Consider the following 12,252-nt stretch of genomic DNA (forward strand, 5'->3'; position numbering starts at 1 on the left):
TCTCAGACTGGTCGTCTAATAAATGAAAGAGACTGGCCATAGAGACCACAGTTATTGTTGCAATAAGGCACCAGATAATGGGCACGTCCTGAAGTACGCATACTGTTCTTTTGGCAGTCACATATCCGTACATTTAGTTTGGTTTATTTCCATTCAACAGCAGAGCGGTATGAATTTTCTCAGAGCACTTAATGACGCCGTCAGAGTTTTTCCAACAGGTTAGATATTCGGCACAAATTACGAGAGATGGGAGGAAAGGGGAGAGAGGAGTCTGAACTAAACCCATTTCAATAGGGCCAAGGGCAATTACTTTCCCACTGTATCCACTGCCTCCTAAATTTGCTAGATAAATTCCACTCTAAAATGAGAAGTTGTGGATTTTATGCGAATGCAATTATGATGCAGAAGAAATTCAAAGCGCTATAATGGCAACGCAACAATTCTACACATAGTTTTGCTTTTAATGGATGAGATGGGCCCTGCAGTCATGTACTGTACAGGTATTGATGTTCATGTTCTCTAGAAATAGCTTACAACCCCTGATTAGGATAATGGTGGTGCACAATCGCCATCAGTCACGCTCACAATGTGTAATGGTGGGCAACAGTAAAGAGGTGTGGGAATCAGGAAGTTCAGGGCACTAAAGCACACTGCTTTCAGTGTGACTCATGAGAAATTACGTGCACGTCAACTCCATGTGAGACTTTTTGAACAAAGAAACACCCCCCAAAAATGTTAGAAAATCAGTATTTGAAAGGTGTAATGAATCTTTCACAGATTGACGTTTATCGTCTCCTATCTTTCCCTGTAAGTAGAGCTGAGTGGTTTCCGCTAGTTGGGCCAGCCGCAAAGCTGCAAAATTGGCTACGGGTTAGGTATTATGGTTAGCAGTGTGGTTAAGGTTATGTTTCAAATCAGATTCTATGACTTTGTGGCTGTGCCAGCTAGTGACCCTCCTGCAGAGCTGCCACCGGGGAAAGTTTCACGACAATAAATACCAACCTGCGAATCTGTCAATACGGTAATTTTAGTAATTTTGCCTTTGTTAACCTTTGTATGGTTCAAACCCCATCTCACAGAACCCCCGGAGCATATGATTCAGGACTATGACTGAAAATCCAACATCTGAAATCCAATAGAAGTGTCAACAAAAAAAAACACACCAATGATGCTCACAAAGCACTCTGCCCGTCACCCTTCCCATTGAGAACAGATTACAAGGCCACAGTCTAGCAGCTTGTGATCCTTTCCCCGGTAGTGAGGTCTGCACCGTGCACCAGGGCCATCCTCTCTAGCCTGTTAGTCTCATCTCCTCTCTCTGCCCTGAGCCATACTGTGTGCTCATTTGACCATGCAGATGTGGACATGTTACAACAACTGCCTCTCCCGGGCCAACTGGCCAAGTGATTGATTCATCGATCGAACAATATTGCATAAGGACACACACACTGGTGTAACCTTGCCCTGATTACAAGCCCAATGCAATGACACTAAAGCTATTGTAGTGTCCAGTATGTATGAGCGCTACCGTTGCGTATCAATTGGATTCCTACTCCAAAAACACCTGGCTTTGACTGACATATTTCCCCCTCAATAACACCAGCATTTCTTATTACCCTCTGGCACATCCTTCTCATTCCTCACTAATTAAAAAGTGTTCACTGCAAATCACCACCGATGATTTTCGCTCTCTTTGTCCCAATCAAAAATTCATAAACACATTTGAGCAAAGCTCACTGATTCCCACCGAGACCACAGTGGTAAACTCCCGCTGTATTTCAGTGTTCAGAGGATAGTGATTCATTTTATTTCGAGCTGATGATATTCAGAAAATAGGCAGAGCAATTAAAGTCACTTGATAGATCCACCAAGAAGTCGAATTGAATAGTCTGGCTGCCGTAAACAAATTAAATCAAGTCCTCAGAGAGTAATTCACATGTGAAGGCTGCTCCTGGGTTGGGTAAAATTGTAGTCGTAAATACAACATTTGGCTTCTCATTCCCAGAGCCTTTTTTCCATGCAGAGTGATCTCTAAAAGCATCCGTGTGCTGCTCGGTGATAATCAGATAGGACATAGGAGTGAGCATACTCGTTAAACAACGGTAATCCAATTCAACCATTTCCTTTGCTGAGGCTGCATTGAAATGTGTGATCACCTAGTGTGGACACACAGATGGACCAGCGCATCCCGCATAGGCATGTAGCCTCATGCTCCGATTTATGATGGAAACACTGCAGGGATAATTGAAAGTGACTGGCTGCTCTGACCAAAAAACAGGAAGAGACGCCTCTTGATTGGAGATAAACTGGGATGATTGCTTTTGAATTACACACACACACACACACACACACACACACACACACACAGGGGATTTGAAATAAGCAGCCATGTGTTTTTTCCTGGAATCTTGACTTAAACATGTGCATTTTTTACATTACTGCACCCCAGAGCAAAACCATTTCTATGTGCATATGAACAGTAAATGACAAAGCTGTTTTTCCATATACTTGTTGACCGCAAAATAAAAACGAAATGGCACATTTACATATAAAGAAAGATATGGGAAATGTATTGGAAAATATTTCAAATGGAGGCAACATATTTTATGATTTAAAAAGACATCTTGTGCATAAGAAACAGAATGGCAAACATTATCACCCGACACCAAATCGGGAAATGGTTTTCCTTCCAAGTTCTGTTAACCAGCATTAGCTGCAGACCTGTGTCCTGCCTCTGACGGAGTTTTAGTTTCCTAAGCAGGGCTCTACAGCGCTACAATTTTACTCGCATAAAGCGCCTAAATATTTTGCTGTGCATCCTGGAATTTAAATTTAGGAGCACCAGTGTGCCTTGAAAAATTAAAGATTCTAGCTTTATTACCTCAACTATTTTTCATCGTGCTCCTAAATTTATTTGTGTGCACCTACATTTTTCAACAACTTTTTCTCCCCAAATTCGATCTGGTCTCATCGCTGCAACTCCCCAACGGGCTCGGGAGGCTAAGGTCGAGTCATGCGCCCTCCAAAACATGACCAGCCAAACTGTACTTCTTAACACCCGCCCGCTTAACCCGGAAGTCAGCCGCACCAATGTGTTGGAGGAAACACTGACAATCGAGGTTAGCCTGCAGGCGCCCGGCTCGCCACAAGGAGTAGCTAGAGCGCGATGAGCCAAGTAAAGCCCCCCAGCCAAACTCCACTAACCTAACCCGGACTGGGCAAAGTAGGGCGGCGCCCTATGGGACTCCCGAACACAGCCAGTTGTGATACAGCCCGGGATCGAACTTGGGTCTGTAGTGACGCCTTATGCACTGTGATGCAGTGCCTCAGACCGCTACGCCACTCAGAAGGCCCACGAGACTGTTTCTTGTCTCATTAAAATATGGATTAGGCATACCCCCCACCAGTACACGCTTGTCATTTTGTTGGCTATTTTTTCCCTTGCCATTAACTTCTTATGGCTGCCGGGGCAGTATTGAGTAGCTTGGATGAAAAGGTGCCCAGAGTAAACGGCCAGCTCCTCAGTCTTAGTTAATAATATGCATATATTAGCACTATTATTGGATAGAAAACACTCTAAAGTTTCCAAAACCGTCAAAATATTGTCTGTGAGTATAACAGAACTGATATTGCAGGCGAAACCCTGAGGAAAATCAAACCAGGAAGAGGCTTCTATTTTGAAAACTCTATGTTCCATAGCCTGCCTTTGCTCCATTTAAAGGGATATCAACCAGATTCAGTTTCCTATCGCTTCCCCAAGGTGTCAAGAGTCTTCAGACATAGTTTCAGGCTTTTATTTTGAAAAATGAGCCAGAACGATAACATCGCGTCAGGTGTTCGCATGAGTTTTGCTCACGCAACAGAGTTTGGGCAGCCATTGCCTTTCCCTCTCCTACTGAATAATACAGTTGCGGTTGATATATTATCGATTATATACATTGCTCAAAAAAATAAAGGGAACACTAAAATAACACATCCTAGATCTCAATGAATGAAATATTCTTATTAAATACTTTTTTCTTTACATAGTTGAATGTGCTGACAACAAAATCACACAAAAATTATCAATGGAAATCAAATTGATCAACCCATGGAGGTCTGGATTTGGAGTCACACTCAAAATTAAAAGTGGAAAACCACACTACAGGCTGATCCAACTTTGATGTAATGTCCTTAAAAAAAAGTCAAAGTGAGGCTCAGTAGTGTGTGTGGCCTCCACGTGCCTGTATGACCTCCCTACAACGCCTGGGCATGCTCCTGATGAGGTGGCGGATGGTCTCCTGAGGGATCTCATCCCAGACCTGGACTAAAGCATCAGCCAACTCCTGGACAGTCTGTGGTGCAACGTGGTGTTGGTGGATGGAGCGAGACATGATGTCCCAGATGCGCTCAATTAAATTCAGGTCTGGGGAACGGGCGGGCCAGTCCATAGCATCAATGCCTTCCTCTTGCAGGAACTGCTGACACACTCCAGCCACATGAGGTCTAGCATTGTCTTGCATTAGGAGGAACCCAGGGCCAACCACACCAGCATATGGTCTCACAAGGGGTCTGAGGATCTCATCTCGGTACCTAATTGCAGTCAGGCTACCTCTGGCGAGCACATGGAGGGCTGTGCTGCCCCCCAAAGAAATGCCACCCCACACCATGACTGACCCACCGCCAAACCGGTCATGCTGGAGGATGTTGCAGGCAGCAGAACGTTCTCCACGGCGTCTCCAGACTCTGTCACGTCTGTCACGTGCTCAGTGTGAACCTGCTTTCATCTGCGGCGAATTTGCCAATCTTGGTGTTCTCTGGCAAATGCCAAACGTCCTGCACGGTGTTGGGCTGTAAGCACAACCCCCACCTGTGGACGTCGGGCCCTCATACCACCCTCATGGAGTCTGTTTCTGACCGTTTGAGCAGACACATGCATTGCTGGAGGTCATTTTGCAGGGCTATGGCAGTGCTCCTCCTGCTCCTCCTTGCACAAAGGCGGAGGTAGCGGTCCTGCTGCTGGGTTGTTGCCCTCCTACGGCCTCCTCCACGTCTCCTGATGTACTGACCTGTCTCCTGGTAGCGCCTCCATGCTCTGGACACTACGCTGACAGACACAGCAAACCTTCTTGCCACAGCTCGCATTGATGTGCCATCCTGGATGAGCTGCACTACCTGAGCCACTTGTGTGGGTTGTAGACTCCGTCTCATGCTACCACTAGAGTAAAAGCACCGCCAGCATTCAAAAGTGACCAAAACATCAGCCAGGAAGCATAGGAACTGAGAAGTGGTCTGTGGTCACCACCTGCAGAACCACTCCTTTATTGGGGGTGTCTTGCTAAATGCCTATAATTTCCACCTGTTGTCTATTCCATTTGCACAACAGCATGTGAAATTTATTGTCAATCAGTGTTGCTTCCTAAGTGGACAGTTTGATTTCACAGAAGTGTGATTCACTTGGAGTTACATTGTGTTGTTTAAGTGTTCCCTTTATTTTTTTGAGCAGTGTATTTTAAAAACAACCTGAGGATTGATTATAAAAAACGTCTGACATGTTTCTGTGGACATTACGGAAACTATTTGGAATTTGTCTGCGTTGTCGTGACCGCTCTTTCCTGTGGATTTCTGAACATAACGCGCCAAACAAACGTAATCTTTATGGAACATTTATTGTGTAATTGGGAGTCTCGTGAGTGAAAACATCCAAAAATAATAATTTGGTTGTGCTTAATTTTTGTATTTTTTCTTTAACCTTTAACTTCGGATCAGATTCCATTTTTTTTTAAATAAAATAATAATAGCTTTATTAATTTATGTTACTGTAGACTATATAAAAACTTCTTTTTTTTTAAATTCAAGAGTTCAACACATTTTATTTGTGGAGTGCCATTGCTACAACTATGAAACAGAACACGAGTGTTGGAATGCGGTAACCACTTTTTTATACAAACAAAAATGGAAAATAATACTGCTAACATGCACGGTGAGCAAGACGCGCAGCCAAGTGATGAAAACATCAATAGCCTAAACATAACTGCCAAGTGTGCTTGATAAAAGTGAAAATCAGTACAAAAGCACATTATGAATAATAATCAATTATTGGCAGCTCATGTCACAAACAACGAAAACTGGTGAATGCAGTGGTAATGTTACCTGCTCTTTCAGTGGTGACATTCTGTGCTGATAATCGGCCCATGGCGTCGTCACTGACTTGTTCTATTCAAAGGTGCCGTCTCTTCCTCTTTCCTATCTCCCCGTTTAATTTGGTGGTGGGGCGCATCTTCGAGGCGCAACGTTCTCGATTTTTTTGCCCTTAGGCCTCGGAGGTGTAGGTTCAGGCTGAGGCTCAGAATCAGATGAATAATCAGACGTCACGATTTATTTCTTCCCCACCGTCAGTAGTTTTCAGTCAGATTTTGGAGCAACGCTAACGCGGCATGTGCTTTCGTCTTGGTCTTCTCCTCATTGTAAATTAGGTACTCCACGTAGGCCAGAGTAAACTGATAAAGACTGTTTGGATTTGATGGACTGATATAAGGTACATACCATTTTGAGATAGAAATCTGAATAGACCAATATAATAGAATGGCCCGCCCTTTTCTTCATTCCCAATTGGTGATTACATAACTCTGCATTGTTCGCTTCCCCTCGCTCAACTCACCCATTCTCTCCCATCATACTTTACTTCATTTATTTCATCTGTTGTTATAAGTGTGAAATTAGTTTAGGCATAATTTAGGTTCAGTTTCGAGACAATTATTGGGGTGATTATCAACTGGACGCGGCAACTGTCGGGAGGAGGAGATGGGGCAGGCCCTATTTAAAGCCCTCTTAATACTGGTTATAACTCCTGTTCCGTTTGTGATATTAAGATTCTAACAAGGACAGTGTGTTTTTAGACTTATTTAGAAAAAGTCAAGGACAGAAGGGGGCATAAGTCACTATTTTATTTTTTTAAATCATGAAAAGTCCAAATGACTGCTTTAGCGGTTCAAGTGTTAAATTCAGAAATCTATTCGATCTGTCAATAAGCTTTTAAACGTTAACTGTAAACGGTGAATATTGTAAATCGTTATTTAACAAGCTACAAGTCGTACACAGATGGGACTTGGCTTGCCTTTTACTTCAGAATTAACTTGATTGACAAGCAGATGTGTAAAGATGGATTTCTTAATCAAGAGCTGGGAGGTTGCAGGTGCGTCGCCAGGGAAAGTAAACACAGCAAACCAGAATAATCATATGTAGGAGAAGCATTTGCTTTTAATCAGGTTCTGAAAGACTGGTGGCCATGTACTATAGAGGAAGGCCTGATGTTATCACCAACTAGGGCTGACAGAGAAAGTGTGGCGGGGCACAGAAGAACCCTGGGGCAATATCCTCCGATTGAACAACAACATTATGAAATATAGATATGCACCGAGTGTACAAAACATTAAGAACTCTTTCCATGACAGACTGACCAGGTGAATCCAGGTGAAAGCTATGCTCCCTTATTTATGTCACTTGTTAAATCCACTTCAATCAGTGTACATGAAGGGGAGGAGACGGGTTAAAGAAGGATTTGTAAGCCTTGAGACAACTGAGACATGAATTGGGGCAAGACGAAAGATTTAAGGGCCTTTGAACAGGGTATGGTAGTAGGTGCCAAGCGCACCGGTTTGTGTCAAGAACTGTACCCCTGCTGTGTTTTTCACGCTCAACAGTTTCCCGTGTGTATTGAGAAACAAACAACATCCAGACAACGTGTGTGTAGATAAAACAGCATGGACTTCCTGGCAATGTTCCATGTGGCAGAAACTTAACAAAACATTCTCAAACAGGCAATCCAACATGCCCGGAGGTTGAGGGAATTAAAGTAACAACTAGATGCATAATCAGACAGCTAAGATCTAATTAATTCAACAGCTTTGATCAAATTCATTAAAAATTGATTGCCGGGGAAGGTATTCATTTAATCTTTCTGAAAAAAAGTGTTGGGGAGAGGAAGTGAGTGAGCGCAGTGTGCGGTGTAAGGGAATATTATCTGTGTTACGAGATAGCGAGACACTGACAATTGGCTCAGAAAAATGAGGGAGGTCAAACTCGTCACCTGCGGAACTTGTCTCTCATCTTCTCCAGGTCGTCGCGGGTACGACCCATTTCCTCCCGCATGTAGTGGCGGCTGGTCTCAAACTCCGTCTCCATGGCCTCCATCTTGTGGGTGGTGTGGGAGAGCCGCCGGCGCAGGTCTTCATTCTGTTGCTGCAGGATCCTGGAGGGGAGGGATGGGTGGAGAGGGGGGTGGGGTGGGGGGGGGGGGGCCAGTCAGCCCAGGTGCAGTGGAATGATTCACAGACAGTATCGTATTTCACAGTGACTAGACTGACAAGACGAACAGAGAGCCATGAGAACTTGCTTCAGCCACAGAATTCAGGGAGACACAGTTAACTGACAAACTGAATTTGAGTGAATGGCAAAATATCAAAATGGGGAATAGAGAACAATCATAATTAACAACTATGACAAGCATAATAAGGGAAAACTGATATGCGAAAGAAAGTGATTCATTTTGCTAGTGCATGCATACGAGTTCATATTTATGACATATACATTTTTGGGGTGTGCGAGAGAGAGCACATGGTTGACCACAGCCCTCTGTGTGTGTCTGCAGCGGGCAGGCGAGCGGCCTGTGTCTTGGGTGATTGCCTGACTTTGCCCAGGTCCCTTTGTCCTAGTGTGTCTGTGGATTTAATGGGAGATACTGTCAGGATGCTGGGGGGACGGGAGGGGACGGAGCAGCTGACATGGGACAGGACACATCTGCTATCTGCCACAACCCAATGTCACCAATCCTGTCACCACACAGCGCATCACACCACGCAGCATCCAGCCACTGCTGGCTGCACACGTCTATTAAAACCACAGTTCTCTCAGAGTCTGTCCAATCTGGCTCAGATGCATGACAGCGGTTAAAACAAGACCACTGGGTTTTTCAACACGTCACTGACACATCCAACCAGCAACAACAGATAGCTCAATAAAAAGCACAAAGAAAGCAGGGAGAAAGGAGGAGAGGGGAGGATATGCAGATACGGGCAGCTAGTTAGCAGCGGAAAGCTCATAACTACCGTCCACTGACGTATGTTGTGACTTCCAGTAGGCTCAGATTAGGTTGTGAGAGCCAGGCAATTGATTAGGCAGACATGGGACTACATCAGCAGCATCCAGGTGCATTAACCTGTGTCAGGGTGTGATTGGGTGTGACAGTGTGGAATCAAATTAGCCCTCACACCGCTGTCTGTTCCCCCGTGCTGCGTCTGCAAAGATCAATTGGACTTTTTCCACACCTAACAGCTTGCGGACACTAAATCTTTAAAATCGACGTGAGGTCCCATCCTGACACTCCCAGAGCCAGAGGGTAGTCCTCTTCACTAAGTCTACTGCTTAAGAGAGGGGAAGGAAGGAATACACACACATTTAGCCTACGTATGCAGACACACATGCCAACCAGAACGGCACAAGAAAAGAGAACATCAATGATTTGTGGTATGTTCTGGTTGGTGGGGGGGCGACCAATGTTTTACTCTATAAATATACACAGGATTTCACGCTTTCTTCTGGGCTCTTTCAGGGCACAGGTTTGAGTAACAGGCAGAAAATTGGTATTTGGCACAGTCTGTGGGTACTACCCAGTACCTTCAGTCCTTTTGTAAATAACCCATCAGTTAGTACATTTTGCAGACTGGTAGAAAATGTAATTGACATCCAACTAAATAAACAAAGTGAAAGTCCACATTTACAACGTAAACAATACCTTTCCAGGAATTTAAAAAAACAAACAACGCTCTTGTTGACTTAACAATACAGAGATCAGATAAGGTAGGTGGAATTGTGATTCTAATAACAACATGCATATCGAAAAAATTGTATGCTGGATGATTAAAAATATGTTACAAGAAACAGATTTTCAATTAATAAAGTGCTCGTTAAAGTACTACAAAATAAATGGTTGACAGAACAGGAATTTAAATATCTTTGTCACAAAACCTACAGTTTAGACACAAATCAACCACAGACCCTCCATTAAGACCTATCGTTTCAGGTACTGGCTCCCAAACAGAAAGTGTCTCGTTATGTGGACTAACACATTCATCCATTAGTCAAACAGTTGCTCTTGATGTCTCATAGCTATATACTGTGGCAGCCCAGGGGAGTCAGAGGTGAAACTCACACTAAAATAAGACAGCGGGAGACCCGCATCTTTTGGATCTGGGGGGCTGCAGTTGCTTCATGGGCCCAGCAGGCCGTCGGCAAGGACTCGTTTCCTGGGCAGCTCCAGGCCAGGCGTCCCTTCTGGCCACAGTTGTAACACCTTCTCTGGCTCCCGCTAACTAGCAGCCGCTGCCACCTCGGGGGTGATCTGGGTTCAGTAATAGGAGGCCGTCTTGAAGTGGGGTTCATATAGGTGTCTCCCTTTCTACCACGCGTTGGTTCGGGCCTTGACTTCAGGCCTACTGGGCTCTGGCCTTCGCAAACACCTCCACAGTAACCTGGTGATTTTCTATTAAGAGTGAGCAGGGCATCAACTGACATGGGTTGCTCTGGGCAGCATGGAGCTTTGCGTCGGTGGGGAGGATATATTTGTCTATTACCAGTCAATCTATAGCTGATGGCCCGTCCCCCGTGGTAAGCCAACTTGTAGTTAATCTAACCAGCTCAGGTATTTGAGGTCTTACTGGGGCGTTGCCATCATAGGCCCAGGAGTGGAACAGTTGTGCCCGGGTTGGTAGGTTGTGCCTATAAATGGGCCAAGATGTCAGTTTTCAGAGCAGCATAGTTGTCGACATCCGCCAAGTCCCTACAGGCCTTCTGGGCTTCTCCAGCCAGAAAGGGGCCACTTTGCCAGCCAAGTCCTCCTAGGGACATCGCTATTTCTCTGTGGTGCGCTCAAATACCTCTAGATAAGCTCGTCATCTTCAGCAGTTAGCTTGGCGAGGATCTTGCCTGGTTCCACCATTCGATTCGGCCGAACCATGGCTTGACTAAGCTGTGTGAAGGCCTCCTGAAGGGCAAGGAGGCTTTGGGCTTGCACCAGCTGAGTTACAGCGTCTTCCATAGATCACCAGCCCCAGTTGGTGCCTTTAGAGCCTTCCATGGCACTGACTCACCTTGGTCTTTCTAGCCCTCTGGAGCTGACCAAGGTCATGCTCCTTCCTTTGTAGAGGCCTGCTGGCCCCCGGTTTTCCATAACACCAATATTGCAAATGATGAGGCCCTCCAATTCTTCCTCTCCAACCGCTTAAGCAATGTGCCTACAAATTACATAATTGAGCTTGCACAACTAATGCTTACTAAAAACAATTTTCTATTTGATAAATACCACTACCTAGAGACTTTTGGAACAGCAACGGGAACTCCATTAGCTCCCAACTACGCAAATCTATTCTTGGGAAAATTAGAATGGGATTTTATTCATGAAAATAATCCTTACAAAGATACACAAGTTGAAACAGAAACCAGTTTCTTAACAAAAACAGAATCAAGTTTTCTGTAAACTACTTACTTACTTTCAATGATAGCCGTAATGGCATCAAGTGTACTGTCAATAAAAATTGACACAGACTCCTATTTAAATTCTTCCTTCCAGAATCCACCTTTATTCACCGATAAATGGTCAAGAAAAAAAAAATCTATCAAAGATACATTACCGTTCAAAAGTTTGGGGTCACTTAGAAATGTCCTTGAAAGAAAAGCAAATTTTTTGGTCCATTAAAATAACATCACATTAATCAGAAATACAGTGTAGACATTGTTAATGTTGTAAATGACTATTGTAGCTGGAAACGGCTGATTTCTAATGGAATATCTACGTAGGCGTACAGAGGCCCATTATCAGCAACCACCACTCCTGTGTTCCAATGGCACGTTGTGTTAGCTAATCCAAGTTTATCATTTTAAAAGGCTAATTGCTCATTAGAAAACCCTTGCAATTATCTTAGCACAGCTGAAAAATGGTTCTGTTTATAGAAGCAATAAACCTGGCCTTCTTTAAACAAGTTGAGTATCTGGAGCATCAGCCTTTGTGGGTTCGATTACAGGCTCAAAATGGCTAGAAACTAAGAGCTTTCTTCTGAAACTCTACAGTCTATTCTTGTTCTGAGAAATGAAGGCTATTCCATGTGAGAAATTGCCAAGAAACTGAAGATCTCGTACAAAGCTGTGTACTATTCCCTTCACAGAACAGAGCAAACTGGCTCTAACCAGAATAGAAAGAGGAGTGGGAGGCCCTGATGC

General features: G+C 44.2%; 1 protein-coding gene across 4 annotated transcripts in view; it reads right to left on the reverse strand.

Annotated features, from left to right (window-relative positions):
- The window catches only part of LOC110502357 (tight junction-associated protein 1), a 135,079-nt gene that overhangs the window by 26,107 nt on the left and 96,720 nt on the right, over positions 1-12,252 (reverse strand). For all 4 annotated transcript variants that reach the window (XM_021580316.3, XM_090216686.1, XM_036959651.2 and 1 more), the window contains one exon: positions 8,069-8,230. In XM_021580316.3, the coding sequence (XP_021435991.2) occupies positions 8,069-8,230 (162 nt within the window). The remainder of the gene's footprint in view (positions 1-8,068; positions 8,231-12,252) is intronic.

The sequence above is a fragment of the Oncorhynchus mykiss genome, chromosome 23 (genome assembly GCF_057628025.1).
Source record: "Oncorhynchus mykiss isolate SJ-2025 chromosome 23, ASM5762802v1, whole genome shotgun sequence".
Taxonomy (NCBI): Eukaryota; Metazoa; Chordata; class Actinopteri; order Salmoniformes; family Salmonidae; genus Oncorhynchus; species Oncorhynchus mykiss.